Source organism: Tachypleus tridentatus, chromosome 1 (genome assembly GCF_004210375.1).
Source record: "Tachypleus tridentatus isolate NWPU-2018 chromosome 1, ASM421037v1, whole genome shotgun sequence".
NCBI lineage: Eukaryota > Metazoa > Arthropoda > Merostomata > Xiphosura > Limulidae > Tachypleus > Tachypleus tridentatus.
The window spans coordinates 73,845,021-73,867,615 of NC_134825.1; the positions used below are offsets into that span (position 1 = coordinate 73,845,021).

At 34.0% G+C, this 22,595-nt stretch overlaps 1 protein-coding gene across 4 annotated transcripts in view; it reads left to right on the forward strand.

Moving 5' to 3' along the window:
* The window catches only part of LOC143252436 (EGFR adapter protein-like), a 66,638-nt gene extending 46,983 nt beyond the window's left edge, over positions 1–19,655 (forward strand). For 2 of the 4 annotated variants that reach the window (XM_076504557.1, XM_076504546.1), the window contains exons 2-6: positions 7,528–8,003; positions 10,287–10,525; positions 12,997–13,074; positions 15,488–15,659; positions 16,058–19,655. In XM_076504557.1, coding sequence (XP_076360672.1) covers positions 7,638–8,003; positions 10,287–10,525; positions 12,997–13,074; positions 15,488–15,659; positions 16,058–16,264 — 1,062 coding nt within the window. In that variant the 5' untranslated portion in view covers positions 7,528–7,637 and the 3' untranslated portion in view covers positions 16,265–19,655. Of the gene's footprint in view, positions 1–7,527; positions 8,004–10,286; positions 10,526–12,996; positions 13,075–15,487; positions 15,660–16,057 lie in introns of those variants that run through there. The other 2 variants (XM_076504540.1, XM_076504567.1) reach the window with 2 other exon arrangements.
* The last annotated feature ends 2,940 nt before the right edge of the window (positions 19,656–22,595 follow it).

The window sequence follows — 22,595 nt, forward strand, 5'->3', positions numbered from 1 at the left end:
CCGATAGCTATAGTTTCCACATATATTTATTATCATCTTAGCATCCCGTTCTTAGGACAACTATGATTTTATGATGTATGTATTATCGTCTTAGCTTTTTAGTCTTAGGACAGGTATAGTTTTCCCATATGTGTATTATCGTCCTAGCATATCATTCTTAGGACGGGTATAGTTTTCCCATATGTGTATTATCGTCCTAGCATACCATTCTTAGGACGGTTGTAGTTTTATAATATACATTATCGTTCTGCAATTCCCGTTGTATCGGTGTTTTATGGCCTAAAGTATCTGCACCTTACAGTTTGTAGGACGGCTATAATTCTAAAGTGTTATTGTTCTAGCATCCCGTTTTCTAATACGTTTTATCGTTCTAGAACAGCTAAATTTTACTCGTGTATTTGTTGTTGCCCTAGCATCCCGTTCTTAGGATGAATATAGTTTTCTAATATATGTATTGTTGTCATAGCATTCAGTTTTAAGAACGGCTATAGTTTTATAATATATGTGTTACCGTTCTACCATTCCGTTCTCAGGAACGCTAAATGTTTCTCACATATGCAGTATTGTCTTATAATCACCGTTTTTAGGACAGCTATAGACTTCTAATATATGTGTTCTCGTCTTAGCATGTTCGTAAAAAGGTTATTGTGTTATGATATACACAAATCTTAATATTCAAGCACTTTTGATTTTGCTTTTTAGTAATAACTTTGACTATATCTGATTTCGATTTCTTACGATTTCATTCTATCGAGAGTAATAAATATAGTTTTCAATGGAACAGTAACCTCATGTACGTCCTGCAAAAGTTCCATTCAAACTTATACATAGTTAAATATAAGCTTGAGTGGAACTTTTGCAGGACGTATATGAGGTTACTGTTCCATTGAAAACTATATTTATAACTCCCGATAGAATGGAATCGTAGTAAATAATTATAATTATACTTATATATATATGTGTGTGTGCGTGTTATAAACACATACAGTAATTTTGTTAGCTTTATCTTTTACTGTGCGCTGCTTTTCTCTAAGTATGAATAATGATCCACTGATTACGGAATTATATCGTTCACAGAATCTGTATTCATCATAAAATATTATACTTAACTTACAACTTATGAACTATGAACAATAGGACTTTTACTGGCTTAAAAATCTAACTTCTTAATGGTAGGATTAAAGATACCAAATAGATAACAAATAATAAGATTTACATGTATCCAAGGTCAGTTTTTGTTTGGACGAGACTATTCGTCTAGAACAATTTAACAAAGCAACATGAAATGCGATATGGATTTAGTTGTAACTATCGCCTTTGTTGTATGATTTCGATGAACAAATACAATAAGTCAACATTATGTAGATTTATGGCGAAACTCGTTGCTGTCTATAATTCCATATCATCACTATGTCATACTTATAGTAATAACTACCTTCACTCAGGCTGCACTGCTGTTATATAATTATGTAAGATTTGTAATACCAGCAGACCATTCTTCTTACAGTAAACCCCCGGTTTTTTTTTATAACAGAGTTATTACTTTCTTACGGTAAGGTTGTAGCTATCAGATCAGTCGCATGGACTTTTACCATGACAAAGAGTTTTATCAGCAATTCCTACACGATAAATACCGACATGATTGATCTGTGTGCTCTGATTGGCAAGTCTACTGATTTTCATTTTGTTGGGAGTTTTGAGACACTATAATTGTGAGAATAGTAAATAGAGGTATGAATTGTATGTGACCGAGATAAGTTCGTCTTAGTCATTGAACAACATTTGAGAGCCAAATGTTTTTGTTTATTTGTCCTTAGTTAATTCATGTTCTATGTTAATCTATTTGTTTGACTGCGAACTCATTCCATAGCTTTGAAGTTAGGCAGATTCCAGGTGGTCTGGGCGTGTTCTTAGCTATGTAATGTAACCCCCCTACCAAAGGGAAGCTAGGACCATCCAGGATCACTGAACCCGAACCTGGGATCTAGGTTTATGTTCTGGCCAGAGCGTAATGTTTGTAATTGTGTTTATATCTTCTCTCACAAGATATCAGGGCCAATGTGGGTCTTAACGGGATTTTCTTTGGGGTATGAATTTGGAAATAATGGAGGAGGTTGATCGGTACATCTACGAACCGTGAGGGGATCTTTGAACCTCTCGGAGGTAAATAAGTACTTTATGCTAGTCCCTATTAGTTAAGTGTAAAATGAAGAGTGTAAGCTGTCATTCACGTACATGGAACGTAAAGCTCCGGTTTTTATTCAATAACTCTATGTTGTGAAATATAACACATCAGTCATATGTCGAACAAACCTTTAAAATCTTCACTTGTATAATTGTTTGAGTGTAGCAGTCTTATCATTTCTTGTAAGATTTAGTTCTTATTAACTCCATCCAAGTCCCTCGGTAGGACAGAGATAAGTCTTCGGATTTATAAGGCCAAAATTAGGGGTTCGATTCCCCTCGATGGACACAACAGATAGCCCGATGTGGTTTTGCTATAAGATAATACAGAAACTCCATCCACATCCCTTAGCTCTGGAACTCTGCGGAACGAAAATGACGGAATGACGTCATTATTTTCACATAATGGAGTGTAAAAATGTGTTATTAACAGTTTTCGTTTAACGTGGGTCATAAAATATTATTCCCACCAGAGTGTTCAATAAACTGTTGATTAAAGAAGATCTTACTATCATATGAAGATGGTTCACGTGACTCGCTTGTGGCTGTAACATCATCCAAAAAGTAACAAATATTTCTACTCTTTAGCTACAACGTTTATGACACGTTTTACAAAGATTTTTTTCTGATAAACTCAGTAAATAAACTAACATTTTAATTGTATACAGCTAATTTTCTGTTAGAATACATCAATATCCGAGTTTAAGGAATATTATTTTCACATTAAACTAAGGCGATCTCAAACAAATGTATAGTCAACATAGACACATTTTGTACTCAGCTATTGCTCTTACAGTCCAAGGACTTTTACAGAGGGTGAGAAAGTTACAGTTCTAATACGGGATTATAAAACTTTTTAACAATAAATAGTGACAGCTAGTCCATGGAACATTATGTTGGTATCTAAAACACTATGTTTGTGGTTTAAGAGATTCCAGGTATAATAACAGATGAGGAATAACAACACATTTTCACAAGATAAACGATGTCTTGTTATTATTGTTGTAAACCAAATAATATGGTTTGGTTCTTGAATTTCGCGCAAAGCTACACGAGAGCTATCTGCGCTAGCCGTCCCTAATTTAGCAGTGTAAGAGTAGAGGGAAGGCACCTAGTCATCACCACCCACCGCCAGCTCTTGGGCTACTCTTTTACTAACGAATAGTGGGATTGACTGTCACATTTTAATGCCCCCATGGATAAAAGGACGATTATATTTAGTGTGACGAGGATTCGAACCCGTTATTCACAGGTTACGAGTCGAGTGCCTTAACAACCTGGCCATGCCGGGCCAATATTGACTTAAAGAAACAAAACATGTACCTATTCAAATAGACGAGGAACAGCTTATCATATTCTTTAGGCCCGGCATGGCCAGGTGGTTAAAACACCCGACTCGTAATCTGAGGGTCGCGGGTTCGAATCTCTGTCACACTAAGCATGTTTGCCCTTTCGGCCGTGGAGGCGTTATAATGTTACGCTCAGTCCCACTATTCGTTGGTAAAAGAGTAGCCCAAGAGTTCCCTCTAGTCTTACAGTGTGAAATTAGGGACGACGAGCGCAGATAGCCCTCGTGTAGCTTTGCGCAAATTTCCAAAAAAAACAAACAAGTCAATATTGCACGAAACATTTATAACGTTGTTGATTTAATATCGTTTAGATACTGTAGACAATCTTAACTCAAGAACTATTCAGATAATCGATATATCTGTACTAAATGTCTATAAGAAAATATTTGGGTTTATATTTATATGCAAATAAATTCATTTTGTAAAGTGGCTTTTCTGTAATTTAAAGATACAATTAAAGTCTTTTATTATATTGTAATTCCTGAGTGACAGAGCCATATAACGACTACAAGCGACGTTCAAGGCTCTTAAGAACATTACAGATAATATTCCACTTCATAGTTACCTGAAGAGGAAGGTATATATCTAGCAATGTGTTAGACAATTCCTTAAATTGGCGATGATTGAACAGTATGTCAGTTTGATGTAACAGCATTTTCTTTGACAGATTAACAATCTTTCATTTGTTTATTGTTAAGTATAAAGATACATAATGGACTATCTATGTTACTCCTACCACGGGTATCAAAGCCCGATTTTAGCGTTATGAATCTTTAGAATTACCCTTGAGTCCCTAGGAGAATATAGTCAATCGTCTTTCCCTTAACATGAACTTGAATTTCGCCTTTCCTTTAACATGAAATAAAAGTTTCATAAACGCTGAAATTTATTCTGATAATAAAATTAAAGAAATGGCTGAATGTTTTTTTCTAAAATTTTAGTCAGCCGATATCAGAGATATATTTATTTATTACAGAAATAATTTGCACTAATTTATGGAACATTTTTTTTCTTTAGTTACTATAGTATTGTTTGTTTGTTTTTGAATTTCGCACAAAGCTACTCGAGGTCTAACTGTGCTAGCCGTCCCTAATTTAGCAGTGTAAGACTAGAGGGAAGGGAGCTAGTTATCACCACCAACCGCCAACTCTTGGGCTACTCTTTTGTCAACGAATAGTGGGATTGATCGTCACATTATAACGCCCTCGCGGCTGGGAAGGCGAGCATGTTTGGCACGACTGGGATGCGAACCCGCGACCCTCAGATTACGAGTCGCACGCCTTAACACGCTTGGCCATGCCGGTCCATACTATAGTATAAATATGGTTAAATACACTTAAAACGCATATAACTGATGGCGGAATCAGGACTCGGCATATAAGCATCATGTGCCATAATATCCTTCTTTACGAAGCATCGAGTTGATTAATGTAAACGAAAAAATAATTCTGTTGTTTGAACAACATGAAAGTTATGTTACATATATCAACAATGTCTGTTATTGATCTTGTATATCTGTAAATATCTAAAATACGTCTTGCTGATATCGTTCAGGATACTTATATCTCTAAAGATATATGTTGTTGCTATCAGTATCTGCGATTGCGCAGGTTGTTTTTACTCTGTAAGTACGTTACAATATATACCGCAGAATTTCAACGAGATTACCTAAAACTACTATTGTTAACTTTTTCTTATCACCCTAATTGGACGTCTAGAATGTGAATAAAAGGATAAGTGTTATCATTAGAGGTTTACGTAATTAGCCTTTAGCAGTAGTAGAAGAATACATTGTTAGACTTATTGGGTCTGTAAGTGAAATCCTGCAATGAAATCTGAATTACATTGTAAAAGTCTTTCTCTGAACAGTTGTGAAAGTTTAGTGTTTAATTATTAGAAACAGATGAATGAGATATAAAAAGCTAATCTTCCTTGTCGATATCTTGTTATAGTGTGCTGCAGTTCAATAAAATGAAAACATTGAACACGGTGGCTTAACGCAATGAAAAGAAATAATTTATGACTTTATTTTAAAATTTCAGTTTTAGTAAGCAGAAACTAACTTTAAATATACAAAAATATTATTGCAAGAGGAGAACTAAAGAAAAAGAAAGTAGGAGTTAGATGGATGAGGGTAACTGCAAGTTGTAGAATTTTATGTGTTTGAGTGAAGCTAGTTTTGGGTCATTGAACGTTACACAGTAATAGTTGTTTGGATGAAACTGGTTGCAATTCGCTGAACGTTACAGATTAATATTTGTTTGAAAACTTACCGTGAGTCAATGAACGTTACACAGTAATACTTGTTTAGATAAAACTTGTTGTGAGTCATTAAACGTTACACAATAGTATTTGTTTGAAAACTTACAGGGAGTCAACAAACGTTACATAGTAATAGCTGTATGGATGAAACTGGTTGTGAATAACTGAACATTATATAGTAATATTTGTTTGAAAGTTGCACAGTAATATTTATTTGAAAACTTATCGTGAGTCACTGAAAGTTACAGAGTAACATTTAAATTTTCGCTCAAAGCTACACGAGGGCTATTTGCGCTAGTCGTTCCTAATTTAACAGTAAAGACTCGAGGGAAAGCAGCTAGTCATCATCACCCACCGCTAACTCTTGGACTGCTTTTTTACCAACGAATCGTGGAATTGGTCGTGGCATTATAACGCCAATTGGCTGAAAGGACCAGTATGTTTGGTTTAACGGGGATTCGAACTCGCTATCCTTAGATTACGAATCGAGGGCCTTAACCATCTGGCCATGATAAAACTGATTGTAAGTCACTGAATGTTACTCAGGGATATTTGTTTGGATGAAACTGTTTGAGAGTCACTTAATGTTACACGGTAATATTTATTTCGTTAAAACTGGTTGCGAGTCACTACAAGTTGCAAAATATTATGTGTTTGAGTGAAGTTGGTTTTAAGTCACTGAAATTAACAAGAAATGTGTTTGGAGAAATGTGGTTGTGAGTTTCTTAGTAACATATTTTGTGAAGAAACTGTATACTAACATTCGTTGGTTGAAACTGTGTGAATAAAGTCTATGTAGTAATGTGTGCTTTGGAAAAATTCTGTGGTTGTGAGTTACTCAAAGCGCCATAGTAATACATGCGTTATATTTCGCAAGAAGGTTCACATGTTTCTACTAAATAACATTTGTTTTGGGTGCAAAACCTTCACATTCTTTGTCACGATCAGTCTTAAGCAATCATAATGATGTTTCTAGATTTAGTTATTTAGTTTAAAAGTTATTTTTTAAGATCAGTTCTGCTATTTCGTAAGTAGAAAGATTATTTTTAATTATGCACGGCGTCAGTGCATTATATCTGCGTGTGACGTATTAATGACGTTATATCTGCACCCTGAGAATGAAGAAAAATAAAGTTTTCCGTGGCAAGAAACGGAGGTGAAACGGTTAAATCATAACCCCTATTACAAATCTACATGCACGCATGATAAAAAAAAATTATTGAAGTTGGAGGTTGCATATTGCGTAATAAAAAAGTTTATTCAGTATCATATAAGAAAAAGTTCCATTATAGTTTCATGCTCCTAACTCGATAATAATTGTATTCATCAACTGTTCCAAACATTTCGATAATATTTTATAACATTTTTAGTTCGTAAAAAAATTACAATATATATTTTTTCGTTAAAATGCCGTCAACACAGAAACAGTCAATTCTACGAGAAGATAAACAGGGTAATTAGAGAACTACTACCATAAAGTATTTAAATGTTATGATATGCCCATCTTTAGGAGCTTAAAGTAACCATACATCTTAATATACGGATGCTCATTTATTGTAAACTAAAGCACATCCAAACGTGTGTCTCATCCTTTTATTTGTTCTTCTGATGAAATATTACATCAATGCCTACAGACGTTTACCAACAAAAACATGCACAAGTCTTTCTTTTATTAAAGTCCATTTAAGGTAGAAAATTCTACTAATTTCGTTTAAATTGTGTTTGTTTACAGGTGAAGTATGAAGACAAGACTATACTTTTAACTTAGAGTGCACATTGTTTCAAAAGTGATCAGTGCCACAATCTTTCACCATAATATAAGCCAACTTTTCTAGGACAACTATGGAAGGTGAAATCAGTTCTCTATCAGAGGCCACATTAACACAGTGGTCTCCTGTAGCCCGACAGTCTCTCTCACTTCCGCTTCACTTCGGATCCGACGAAGTCTCGGCAACGACACCCACGTCCAGCACCAGCTGTAGTGAAAACAACTCTCTGACTGACTTGAACCAACATCTTCCGGAAAAGCCCCCTTTAGTGAAAACCGTTGATCTTACCAAGGAAGAGTCTGATAACAGTAATGATTTTTTTGTTGAGAGGAAAATTAGCGAATGCTTTCTTCTGTCTGAACATGTTCCCAACAGAAGAATTCCGTCAACTTCTATACTGAGTGAAGATGGGAGCTGTATTAAAAAAACAAGTAAGAACGTACGTGCACAATTTTTTGATATTTTCGTTAGCGATTGACGTAAAGAATAAACGGTTCATATCTTTTCATTTGAGATATATTTCTTAAATATTGCTGCGGATATGAACAGTTATAATTTAAAATTTTGTTTTCTCTAGCACTACATGTTTTATGAATGATTTATGGGCAATAACAAAAAAATAAAATTCGATGTTTGTTTACACTGTATAACATTCGTTTAGGCGGAGTTCTCGTAACTGATATATGATATGAAGAACGTAGCTATCGCCAGAAACCCCTACCTCCTTCCCTCCAAAACAAAATATGTGGAAATATTTACAAATTCCCAAAAGTTTGGTGCACTTGCCAACAGGATCCATGTACCTCATTACTTGATGAACTAATATCGCTGCCCCAGAGATATTTTTCAAAAACTGGATTTGTTTTGTGTTTGTTATAAGTTTGAATCAATACTGAGTTCATAATACAGGGTGTTTGGAAAGTCACTATGCACTTATATATTTATTAACAGACATGTATCAATATAAAATACAAGAGGTAAATATGAATGACAATTATAAACAATGTTGAAAGTGACCCCCGTTGGCATCAATACAGGCCTGTATCCTTCTTATTTTGTTTCTAAACACCAGTTGCTGGCTTGAAATAAACTAAATAAAATATGATTACAAAACTGCACAGTGACTTTCCGAACACCCTGTAGAATCAAAATTGATTATAAAGTAAAGAATGTTGTCAAGACAACGAAGAAATGTTAATAATATTTAAATTTTGAGTTATTTACATAAACGTATTGTATCTTTACTGTAAATCAGTTTGCATCACACTGCCCTATATTAATTTGTAAAAAGTAAATTTTGTTTTAAGTACTACCATCCACGAAAACTATTGTTTCCTATACCTACACGAAACGTTAAGTTAGTTTGTTTTGTTTGTTGTTAAGTAAAAAGCTACAAAACGGACTATCTGCTGTACCTTTATTATTATATCCTCTTATATAATACACTATATTAATAATGTGCTGTATTTGTTGACTAAGAAATATTATTAATATTATAAATCAACATTTTCACAAGTCTCTTACCATCATGTGAAAATTTAGTGTTTGTTCGCTGTGATAGAAATGAAGCAGTTTGTTTATTTTTTTAAATTTCGCGCAAAGTTACACGAGGGCTATCTGCGCTAGCCTTCCTAAATTAGCAGTGTAAGACTAGAAAAAAGACAGCTAATCATCACCACCCGCAAAGTTTTGGTCTATTCTTTTATCAGCGATTAGTGGGATTGACTGTCATATTATAACGTTCCCACAGCTGAAGGGATAAATATATGTTTGATGTGACGAGGATTCTAACCAGCGACCCCCCGATTACGAGTCGCGAACCCTAACCATACCTGGCCAGAACTGAACAGTATCACACACCTTTCGCTCTGATATTATATTCGAAAGGAATGTTTCACTGTTTCAAATAAAAATCAGATTTATTAACGAGATGCTAATTTTCAATTTCACACTATATTATTATATTATATGGCTCAGGAAAATACATAAGATAAAAATCAGTGAATCTTGACAGATGTTTCGCGTCTAGAGTTTGAGGGTTTTTTATCATATAAAAACATGCTGTGATCGCGAATAACTTTTGTTTCTATATTTTTTATTATAACAAGTAGCCTAAATTTTAATGTTACCCATTTGTTTCATTTACATATATTTCAGAATGCTAGAATGGAACATCACCTTGCCCTCATAATTCTACAAGTGATGACGCTTCACATGCACCTCAGTCAGTGGTATAGCGATATGTCTACGAACTTGAAACTTTAAAAAGTGGGTTTTGAAACCCGTAGTACGCAAAGTGCAGATAGCCTAGTGTATATCTTCGTGCTTAACTTTAAATAAACAAACAAACGCTCGAGTGATGTGCTATTCTCACAGAAGATATTTCAATGTGGAATCAAATTTTTATTTGTTTGTGGTTCATAACAAAACTATACAATGGGCTAAATGTGTATTGTATCCAAAACGGATATTAAAATATGGTTTTGAGCATTAACAGGCTTAAAGACTTGCTGCTGTGACATTGTGAAACGTGGTTGAAACTAATCACCGATTTTTATCAAATATACCCTGAAACCTTTTACACAAACACATAATATTTGCATTAAATAATCTTGTTAACTGAATATATATTTAAGTATGCTAATCTATAATTATGTTTGCCTGTTTAATATTTAAATTTGAACCATTTATTAAATTATTAAATAAATTTTTATTCAAACAGCGTGAATTCGTAAATGAAGCTCTCGGCATGCAGTTCCATCTACCGGAAAATCATAGCACTATGAATAATCTTCACTGCCTACCTCCTTGTGATTCCAACACTACTTCACCAAGCAACTCCGTAACGTTAAAAAATCTATCACAACTGCGTTCTCTTTCAGAAGGATCTCTTGATCAAGAAATTACAGCCCAGATGATAACCAGGAATGATGATTGGTCACCACCACCACCACCAGAAAGGTATTAAAATAAATAATCTAATATCATACTCGTTTATAAAACCAAGTGTAATGTACCAAAAATAAAAACCTGTATTAAGTGTATCTATAATCGTACGTCTTGACTCTTTGTTTATGTAATAGCAGCAGATTTTATTAAGGACTGTAAACAGAAAGTCTAAAGCTGTATGAAAGGAACATTGCAAAATACGGCCAATAAACAGTAAAATATATACAATTCTGTGAAATGAGCAATATTCATTACAACCTGTAAATAGTTAGAACAGATACAACTGGAGGCCCGGCGTGGCCAGGTGGGTTAAGGCGTGCGACTTGTAATCTGAGGGTCGTGGGTTCGCATCGCCATCGCGCCAAACATGCTCGCCCTTTCAGTCGTGGAGGCGTTATAATGTGCGGTTAATCCCACTATTCGTAAGAGTAGCCCAAGAGTTGGCGGTGGATGGTGATGACTAGCTGCCTTTCCTCTAGTCTTACACTGCAAAATTAGGGACGGCTAGCGCAGATAGCCCTCGAGTAGCTTTGCGCGAAATACAAAAACAAAATACAACTGTATGTAAGGAGGGATATTAAGTATGGCTGTTAAACAGATAAATATCTAGAACATCGAGTAAGGGAAATGTTCACTAGGATTACCAATAGTTAAGATACCTACAACTGTATGAAAGGATTAGTATTCAATAGAACCTTTAAACATAGCACCTGCAACAAGGTGAAAAGAGCAACATTTAATATAACCCTTAAAGAAAATAAATACAAGTGTGTTAAAGGACCAATATCCGGTAGAACTTTTAAACAGAATATCTGCAACTGTGTGGAAAGAATTGTATTCAGTAGAACTTTAAACAGAATACCTACAACTGTGTGAAAGGAGTTGTATTCAATAGAACCTTTAAATAGAATACCTACAACTGTGTTTTTAGCAGAACCTGTGAATAGAATACCCCTAAGAGTAAATTTCTTCTTTTTAATGTCAGGAATTAAAAGTATTACTTAAGTAAAATATGATTTTAATTAAACGAAATGTACCTCTTTAAGCACAAATCTAACAGTTTTGTAAAGTTATTATTTGAATTTTTTTAGTTATATCAGGTCATCCCACAAGTAATGTTTGAAAATTTAATACAGAAAGTGAATTATCATTTCTGTCTTTGTAGAAGGCTTTATTGACTAAAATTTGTAGTAAGACGTGTATAAAAATGTTCAGACAAATAAAATAAACTGACCCAACTCCACTGTTTTAGATCATTAATCATTAGGCATGTAATGCTTTATGAGTTTTAAAAAAGCAATAGTGCAACAGAAACTACATGAAACATTCAAGATGTTTGTGGTGCGGAGTCTCTCAATGAAAAAAAATATCGAAGGTGATTTCAAAAGTTCAGATCAGGTGACTACAGCTTAAGTGATGAGCCACGTTCAGGTCGTCCTGTTAAGTTTAATGATGACTTGCTGCTGGCTGCACTTGATAAAGATTGTGCTGCAGTTGAAGAACTAGCACAGAAACTTAATTCAACCCATTCAACGGTTCACCGTCATCTGCAACAGCTTGTAATGGTGTAACAACTTGGAAAATGAGTCACCCATGATTTGACAGAAGCCAACCTTAAAGCAAGAGTGGACATTTGCACTTCTCTGAACTCTCGTGAACGTAACTCACCTTTTTTCGGAGAGGTTAGTGACTGGAGATGAAGTAATTGATATATTATAAAAATGTTAAGTGCCACAAACAATGGCACAGTGCAGGTAAGCCGGCTAAAGCACAGCCCCAAAAGTACCTCCATCCTAGGAAAGTATTGTTAAGCATTTGGTTGGATATTATTAGAGGGATACACTTTGAGCTGCTGCCACTTAACTTAACGATTACATCAAACTTCTATTGTTAACTGTTAGAGAGCTTGAGTGTTGCACTGAAAGAAAAGAGGCTTGCTTTGATCAGTCGCAAAGATGTTGTGTTACACCAGGATAAAACATGGTCCCATACAGCAAGGATCACATCTGCAAAGATTGAAGAGCTAGACTGAGAGAAACTTTCACATCCTCCTTATTATCCAGACCTTGTTCCATCTGATTATCATCTTTTCCGAAGTTTGCAGAACTATCTTGTTGTAAAAGAGCTTGAAACACATGAACATGTCAAAACTGCCTTCTCTACATTCTTTTCCTCCAAACCCCAAGAATTTTATAGAAGTAGCATTCAGAAGTTTGTGAATCATTAGCAGGAAGTAATTAATAATAATGTAACATATATTATTATTCAAATAACATTAAAAGCGTTTGAAATCCTTTCTCTTTTTCTGAACCTAAAATCGGACGTTACTTAAGGGATGACCTGATACTTTGAAGGATGAATATATATGCGTAAAAGTTTTCCACTGATGGTTTATAATAGCGTTTGAAATGACCCGAAACATACAACTAATTGAATAATACAGTCGACACTTTATACTGTTTTGTATTATTTATTTATTTCAGGTACGACTCGCTGGAGTCCACTACATCAGAAGAAAAAGGTCTTCATGAAGCAGCTTGGTTCCAGGCTGGAATTCCCAGGTAATTCTGAGTTATTGTATTATTTGTTCTGTGCAAGAAAGACCTGACTTGATAGTAACGTGTTTGCTATGTGGTAAAGATAAGACTAAATGTTTCGGAGGATGAAATAAAAAGCTCGTTTGTGTTTTAGGGTTATGTCACATCAGGTTACAAGCTGTGTCCATTATCGGAATCGAACTGTAAACATGTATACTTATCTCTGACTCACCAGAGAAGGAAGCAGAAAGAAGTTTGACTGAGTTCAGTTTGTCAAAAACTTGTTATTATTCAAAGTACGATTTCAAGCCACCAGCTAATCAGGCTAGGATTTACTGCTTTAATGTCTAACACTGCTGTTCCCACGTTTCTAAACTTCTCGTTGCTTACTGGGCATTTTAGAATAATAAACTTAATAAATCTTTATTAATTTATATTCTTATAATAATTGTTAAAAACAGCACAGAACAAAATAAAAAGGTAAAGATTAATTTTTATTATATTTTAAGCACGTAAACGATAAAAACACATTAGGTTTAGAGTTTGGTATTTTTATATGAAGAGAACTGTACTGAAGACCAGAATAACATATGTAAAAAACAACGCAACGGTTGCTCTTTAGTCCACTATTTTTCTATTAAAAAAAAGGATAATCTTGTTTACTATGGACTTTCTTTCTCTGTTGCACGAGATTTATCATTGTTCTTCGATCGTTCATCACAAAACTATTGTGAAAAAGTTTAATCATGTTAAATGGTGACGGATTAGAAACAAAGATTCTTACAAGAAAATTCGTAGACTTGTAAATAATACTGAGTATATTTGCATATAAGGCCTGGCCTGGCCAAGCGTGTTAAGGCGTGTGACTCGTAATCTGAGGGTCGCGTGTTCGCATCCCCGTCGCGCCAAACATGTTCGTCCTTTCAGCCGTGGGGGCGTTATAATGTGACGGTCAATCCCACTATTCGTTGGTAAAAGAGTAGCCCAAGAGTTGGCGATGGATGGTGATGCCTAGCTGCCTTCCATCTAGTTTTACACTCTAAATTAGGGACGGCTAGCACAGATAGCCCTCGAGTAGCTTTGTGCGAAATTCAAAAACAAACAAACAAATATTTGCATGTATACGATTAATTGTATAAACTCAAGCATAATTGAAATTGTTTCTTCGTAGAGCAACTAATTGATTTATGTGCCTGGTCTTAACTCTCATTATTGGTTTTGTTAATTGAATTCTTAATCTCTGTGAATCAGAAGCTAATCAACTATCAAAATCAATGAAGTGTGTCAAATATGCATGACAGATTTTGTCACTGAAAACATATCTGTCTTTACATCCGATTTGGAACGCGTGACTGATGTAACAGTAAAAATAATTTTTAAATTATAAGAGTTTATGACTGAAACCAAAGAATATTTTTAACCACATTACATATGCCATATCTGGTGCCGACTATCGTTTTCATCCAATACCAAAACTCATCAAGATGGCTTGAATACAAGTGACACAGTTGTGTTCTAAGTACTAAATATATATCATAAATTTGTACGAACAACGATGGTTGTGGTGTGAAGATTAAGCAAATGAACTGCAATCATTATAAGTTTCAGTTAAGTCATTTATTTACCAATCAGATTTTTCAAGGTGAGTATAAACAGCATAATATTATTTAATGTATTTGTAACTTATAACTGATTATTCATTTATTATTTATTTCAGTTAACTTCATTATTAATTACAGGAATTGGAAAAAGAATTACTTTTTAATTACAATATAAACCTCTTTAAATCTGTTACTTTCATAAAACATCATTGGCACTAACCTTTGCACTCAAGAAAGTAAAGCTTAGCATGGTTAAGACATGGTGGGTTAAGGCGTTCGACTCGTAATCTGAGGATCGCGGTCGCGCACAAAGATGCTCGCCTTTTCAGCCGTGGGGGCGTTATAATGTGACGGTCAATCCCACTATTCATGGTAAAAGAGTAGCCCAAGAGTTGGCGGTGGGTGGTGATGACTAGCTGCCTTCCCTCTGGTCTTACACTGCTAAATTATGGACGGCTAGCAAAGACAGCCCTTGAGTAGCTTTGTGCGAAATTCAAAAACAAACAAACAAAACAAGAAAGTAACGCCACTGTTTGGCGAGAAAGCTTACTATGTTTTATTTCTCTTTTTTTTTCTTATTAAGTTTCTTAGAAATAAGTTATGAACTATTTGTGTTCGTATAGTGTGAAAGTAGAATACGTTCCTTAAATTAGCTCTATTACTGGTAGAGATCGAATGTACTTTTGATATTCTATTTTCGTTTCATTCATAAAAAATCATTCTGTCAGTAAAACAACATTGATTCGATGTGTATGACAACAAGTCTCGTCTGAGATCCCCTTTCGTTTGTTTATTTATTGAGTACTTGTACTTATTTTATATTTTTTGTTCTATAGGGAAATAGTTCTTGAAATTATAGCCAACGAACCGGTCGGATCGTTTTTAGTGCGGAAGAGTACAAGTAAACCAGGATGCTACGCACTTTCTTTGCGCGTGCCGTTAACTTTCCAACCTACTGGAGTCGCTCATTACCTTATCTTGAAAACCATTCGTGGATATAAAATAAAGGTAAGATATTTCACTTTATAATACATTCAGTTACGAAATTTTACCCATAATTTTAATGAAAACGAAAAACGTAATTTGTCGTTGTGCCAGAAAGCAAGTTACGGTATATAGTATTTGGCTCGACGCGAAATCAAAATATAAACCAATGGTTATTTATTATTTTTATTGATAAACATCTTTTCACTTAGTCCCTTTCTCAAATCTTGTCGCGTTGAACATTATTATTATTTGTATAATTAATTTGCATATGAAGCTATTTTTAATACCACGCAAAAATAGGTGGGTCTGTATCTTGGATAATTTAATAAATATGTAATATTTAAAATTTCATTTCTTTTAAGACGTTTGATAAATTATTTTCACCTACTTGCTTACTACTATTTTTATATCTCTTGAAGGGCTTTACAAAGGAGTTCTCCACCCTTTCGGCCTTAATCACCCACCATTCAGTTATGCCTGAGCTTCTGCCATGTCCCCTCAGAATATCGCGACACAGCAACATATGGCGTCGGTTTAACTGCCATGAGGAACTTGTGGACCTTGATCAGGATCCTACTTTCAATCTGACTGACTTCAGAAGAACGTTAGCGGACCTGAATGTATGAAATCAATGACATTTGTGACTGAGAAGCAAACGGTTTCGTCTTTAAAATGTCATCTAGTTTTCAGATGGGATAATTAAAACATAAATAAAATTAAAGGCGATGTTTCGCTAGATATCATCTGAAAATTTTTCACAAAAGAAACAGTTTCATCATGTTGCCATATCTGTTACTATTCAGTTGTGTATAATTTGCTTGTGGCCGACATTGTAAACTTGCTATATTTATACTATAATAATATATTTTATTACAAAATTGTATAGAACTGTTAAAATATTTATTGGTGAGAAACAATTGCGCAAATATTACAAGTTACTTAACATCAATGATTTTTGTATTACAGGACTAAGTTATTCTAAATTATTATGTTTGAAATAGATATTTTCACAATCTCAATTCATAAATCCACCTAGTTAATTCATAACGTTGAATATCACACAAATCTTGGGTATGCTTTCATATTATGGAAAATGCTTGAACGCTATGGTGTTGGAGAAACCCACAAATAGAGTATAATAACTCCGCCATCAAAGTTGTTATCCATCACATATCAATCGAAACATTCCTCAGAGCCAAACTCTTTGTATGAAAAGTCTCTGAGCTGAAAATAATGATTACAAAAATACACTTCATGAAGTAAATTGCAAAATTTTCTAAGTAGAAGAAAAGATGATAAAGCTGACCAAATTCCGCGTGTTGTGGCTCTCAAAGAGTCTAATTTCAAGCAATCTAACAGTTTCTTTAGTTAGCAAATATTTCCAAGATCTAAAAACACTTTACGATCCTCTAAACAAATATATGCAACAAGGAAAAAAACTATTATAGCGCACCAATCCCTTTTCAATTTCGAAACATGATATATGTTGTAGAGTAAAAACAATGAAACCATCGTTATGTTGAAGAAATCCAAACTACTACTAAATAATGTGTCGATAGGTTCTGTTGCCCTACACTTCAACCAGCCTGGCCACTCCACCAATGGCGTGGGTCTTGCTGATATTGAAACCGGATTTAAATTCAGTGAATTCAGAGAAATAGAACAGGACTACGGGATGAATGTTCTAACGTTTTCATCCTATATGGTATGAACTTTGACCCCGCTATTAATGATTTTCGCCCTTTAATCCTAAGTATTTCTGAAAAACTAAGACCTTAGCAAATTCTGTTTTGAAATTAGGTTCTTTGTTTTTGTAGTAATAACGCTTTTACTCTCATTTCTTAATTGAAAACATTTTTATTTCTGTCTTATAATTTTTATTTAATATTTGTTTGTGTGTTTAAGCGCAATGTTATACAATGGGCTGTCTGCATTTTGCCCACCCACTTTACATGGTTTTTATGTGTAAGCCCTCAAGCTTATAATTAGGGTTATTTAATGTCTATTAGTATTATGTTCTAATTAAGAAATGTGTAATTACTCAATTTCATTTCTTAAAGTTAGAAGTTAGAAGCACTCTCATTAAGTGCTTTCGTGGATAAAGCTCTCAAATATTTCGACTATTTAATTTAAAATAAAAGTTTAGAGCCACTATTGTTGGAACAAGAAGTCTATATGGACACATGTTTCAACACTTTCACGTATCCTCTTCAGTCCAACTTTTCTTTGTAAGAGAAACACGTTCTGGACATTATTTCTTGCACAAACACCTTTCCTTGTAAGTTGTGCTTGTTTTAAAATTACTGTTTTTCTTTGCTTCCCACAACTTACATTTAACATACACACAATGCTGTTTCTCAGCTTACGTCATATTATTAAAAACAAGTGACATCTCATTTCCGGTACAACAACCATGTAACTTATCAACATATATTAAGTCGACATTTACCACTCACCCCTGATGAAGGAAAGCCCACTTTCCAATGACTCTTGATTTATCGGCTTTTTTTTTCTGGTACTACCCTCTTCTTTCGAACAGTCGCACTTCTGAATATCATTAGTGACAATTTACTGCTATTGTCGTAAAAAAAAACAACTAAAATTAAGAAATATTTTCTCGTGATTTTTAACGCATTTTGTTATTGTTTTTTTCCGGTATTTTAAGATACATTATGTATATAACTGCAAGTCTTTATTAATACTGTTTTGTAGTATCGTATATTGTTAACTGAAATTTGTTTTACAAAATTCTGATGTTGTTTCTCTAGAATAATGCGCGAATAATTCAAAATGTTAACTCATTTGGACATTTTGTATTCAACATTACCGTAAAAGTTGTGTTGAGGAAAACATATAAGTCCCTTTTGTTATCTGTGGTTATTACATTTTAATATTCCTTAAACTTTCCAGCCATCTGTTGAAATGTAACAGCAAAGAATTTCAATGTTTCTGTCTTGTAATACAAGGAATAGCAAATATTGGTTATAAAACAATCGATTAGCAGCTAAAAATCATTTTTATCTTCGATCAGTTGGACTGGAAATACGTGTTGTATTTAGAGATGATACTTAATAAGCTAAGAAAAGTACAACAGAAGTTAGAAAACTATGGATAGCTAATACACTGATGTAAGAAAAGTGTGTGTGTGTGTGTGTTTTCTTACAGCAAAGCCACATCAGGCTCTCTGCTGAATCCACCGAGGGGAATCGAACCCCTGTAAAAAAAGTACAACATAAACAAGAAAACTATATATACTTAACTTACTGAGTTTACTTAAAAACTGGATATTTTCATCAAAACAGTAATTTTTCGTATAATATGTATCCGAGTATGATGTATGGTGTTACTTTTCATGTTCATTTTGTTATAAAACTAATGTAATGATAAATGAAGGACATTTTGTGGAAGATTTGATTATCTCTACGTTAACGTATATTACCGTTGTGTAACACTGGATCTGTTCTAAGTATCAGTGATTTATTATCCAATCAGTATTTGTGTGTGTGTGTCTGTAACACAGTACCGAAAAAAGTTCCGTAAATACATTTAAAAATACATATACAAGTTATGGCTGTTTAAAATCGTGACTTCACTTTTAATACATCAAGAAAACAACACAGATTTTGTTTTATCAAACACTGTTGTCCTTAACTGTGATTATATATATATATATATATATATGTATATAGCTTATAATCAAAATGTCTTAGCTGTATCTTGTCTTGTCAACTGATTACAATAAATATATTAATTCTGAATTCTTTAGCATATCCAGAAAATTATTCATACATTTGTTATTTACCTTGAAATCAAAACCTATAATTCTAAAATCCGAAGACCAATTTCCTAAGGTGGACAGAGTGCAGATAGCAAATGTGTGACTTGCGCTAAAAAGAAATCCAACAACTTGTCTGGTATCTTTCTTTAATTTTGTATTGAACTACACTACGAATATTTGTAATTGCTGAGTTGATCTTAGCCACAATATTATCCAAAATAAAGTATTTGAGCATGCAACATTTGTCTGTTTATAGTTATGAACAAAGCTACACAATGGGCTATCTACGCTGTGCCCACCACGAGTTTCTAGTGGTATAGACTCACAGACTTGCCGTTGAGCCATAACACTTCTTATCAATAAGATCATTTCAGAATTTCTTGCTGTCAGAAAACTATTCAAGCAAAACTGAGATAAACATTCGTTAGAAGTTTGATTTCGAATGGTTGCAAAAAAATTAAAGTACTTTTGTGTAACTGAAAAAAAAAGATTTCTGATGATAATAATTAGCGAAATAAAAAGGTAACCTATTCAGGAGTTTATTAAATATAAACTTATCATCAATGTCTGGTGTGATTGTATTTCTCGAAACATTGGTTACACCATAAAACATTTGAATTCATAACAAGTATTTACTGAAGGACAGAAAAAAGAGAAGTTATTATTACACTTCTATGGCTATCATGTCAAACCTGTAAATAGTTTACATAATTATCAGTTTAGAAAAACCCAAGAAATCACCTTTTAATTTATTTTTATATTTCTGTAACTCGACGATAACATAATGTATTATTGAAACTTTATATTCATCACCAAGACAAACGAATAAACCTGACATTTTAAACTCCTGTTTTATTCATCGGTTTGATTAATATTTATCTAAATTTTAATGAAAATTTTAAATTCGAAAACTGGTTAGTGCTGTCAGTGGTGTTTAGCTATCCAGGGTTGATTCTTTATTTCATTTTTATAAGTCATAAAAAACTCACGAAATAACACGTCTTCGCCTTTAACACAAAAATTATCAGTGATGCTCACCCCATTGACTTTTAAACATGTTGTTGACTTTGTTGGTTACGTGAGTCACTTAAAAGGATTTACTTTAAATTACTGTTGAAAATCTCTATTTATTTTACATGAGCAAAAGGGTGATTTTACTCTTTTTTGGGGGGTGGGATGGTAGTACTTTACAATTTATGCTATGATAAGCAAAAAGAAAATTACTCATTAAGATGTAAAGTGTGGATCCCCACCGGTAGTAAACTGTATAAAAACTCGTCAGTAATCTGCGTGATAAGGGTATCGTTTCTTACCGGATTTTAAACATCAATTTTTATACACAAGTATCACATTTAGTTTACAGATTAAAATCATCTTGGTACGCCATTAAACAAAATGCAACCTAAATAAAACCCAAACAGAAGCTTTGTGATAAATGATCAAAATCATGAAGTGTAAGTTTAAAATCAGTTCGTCTTAACATAATGTTCTCAGCTTCAGCACTGCTTAAACCTCAGGCCTGATCTTCATCTCAGGCCTATTTAGTGAAAACTTCCAATCACTTCTGAAATTATACTAGAATACACCGTAGTAGTGAGCCTCAGTTTTAATTCCAACGTGTAAGCATCGTTCAGATAGTTACGAGCACGGTCCCTGAACTACCAGCTCGACTCACAACACAATAGTAAGATGAGATGTCATTATCTTTGGTGGGAAACCGAGTTTCGTTGTGGTGGAAACAGAGTCTTCTGAAAATGACATGTTTTACTACAAATTAATTTCCGTTCAGTTATAATATGAATTACTTGGATTATTCTTCAGTTATCTCCATTCTTTTAATTACTTCAATACAATACGTTATTCGTTATTTTCGACCTAAAACGACACCTTAAAATAACACATAAGCTAACCAGCCAGATTACAAGCCACTAATATTCGGGCATATTTATCCATAATTCAGAACTATTGACAAAAAAATGCCAAACTCTCAGCAACAAACGCCGCGTAAGGTGCCATTCTTAACCAAGTAGCGAGAATGACTGCCACAATTGTAACTTCCCAACAGCTGAAAGCAAGAAATGTGTTTAACAATTTATTGCGGCTCGGACCTTAAATCCCGAGACCTACAGCGGGCATGCCCAGGTTTCATAAATGGTGGTTCATTTCAAAGTATAGGTTTTATCATCAACAAACGAGTTTGTTCATCCAAACAAAACGATAAAAAATCTATAATCGACTAGGACCACGTTTGTATGTTTCCTGATAATATTTAGTCAGCAAAAATGTCAAGATTATACAATTCGACTAACATAAAGTTTTCAGTTTCAAAACGTAAAACAGTGTTCTTCAAGTTGCAGCTGTGTTAATACTAGATAAACCGTGAGAACTGTCGCAAGAGTACGTGATAACTTATTTTTCATGTGTGAACAAAGGAAACTGTTGCACAGCCGTGTGATATTTTATCCTTTATGGATGAACAAAGGAAACTGCTGTACAGCCACCATGTGATATCTTATTCTTCATGATTGAACAAAGGGAACTGTTGTATAGCCATGTGATAACTTACTCTTCATGGGTGAACAAAGGGAAATGTGGCACAGCTATGTGATAACTTATCCTTCATAGATGAGCAAAGGAAACTGTTGTATAACCATGTGTAACGGATTTATCGTGAAATGTTTATTTTATTATTTATGTTTGTCTGAGTGGTCTTCTATTTTGCATGTGACGTATATTATTGACTGTGTATTGCGCAAGTCTTGCTTGTTCTCGAAATTTGTAGAAGATTCTTGAGAGTATCAATCAACAATATTTGTTTTACGAAAACGCTCTAAAAATGTTGTTGAAACTTCAAGGAACTCGCGTGATTTGTATAAAAGTAGTTAGCCGAGAGACAGTAGGAAAATGTTATTGCTCAGCTACTGTCAGTGTACTATAAGCCTCGGAAGCTATAATTGCGATTCACGACTAATAATCGGAAATCTAGAGAATTAGATCAGCCACACTTACAGATTTTGAACATTAAAAACTGTTCAACTTCACTGAATTACTTTGAACGTTGTTATTTCTACGAGAACATTAAGTATCTTGCCTGGTAAGTAGCGAGCATTATGAAGCGATGTGTGACAATATCAACTCCAGTTGATTTGTTCGTCGTGGACTTGGATCGTCGTTAAAAT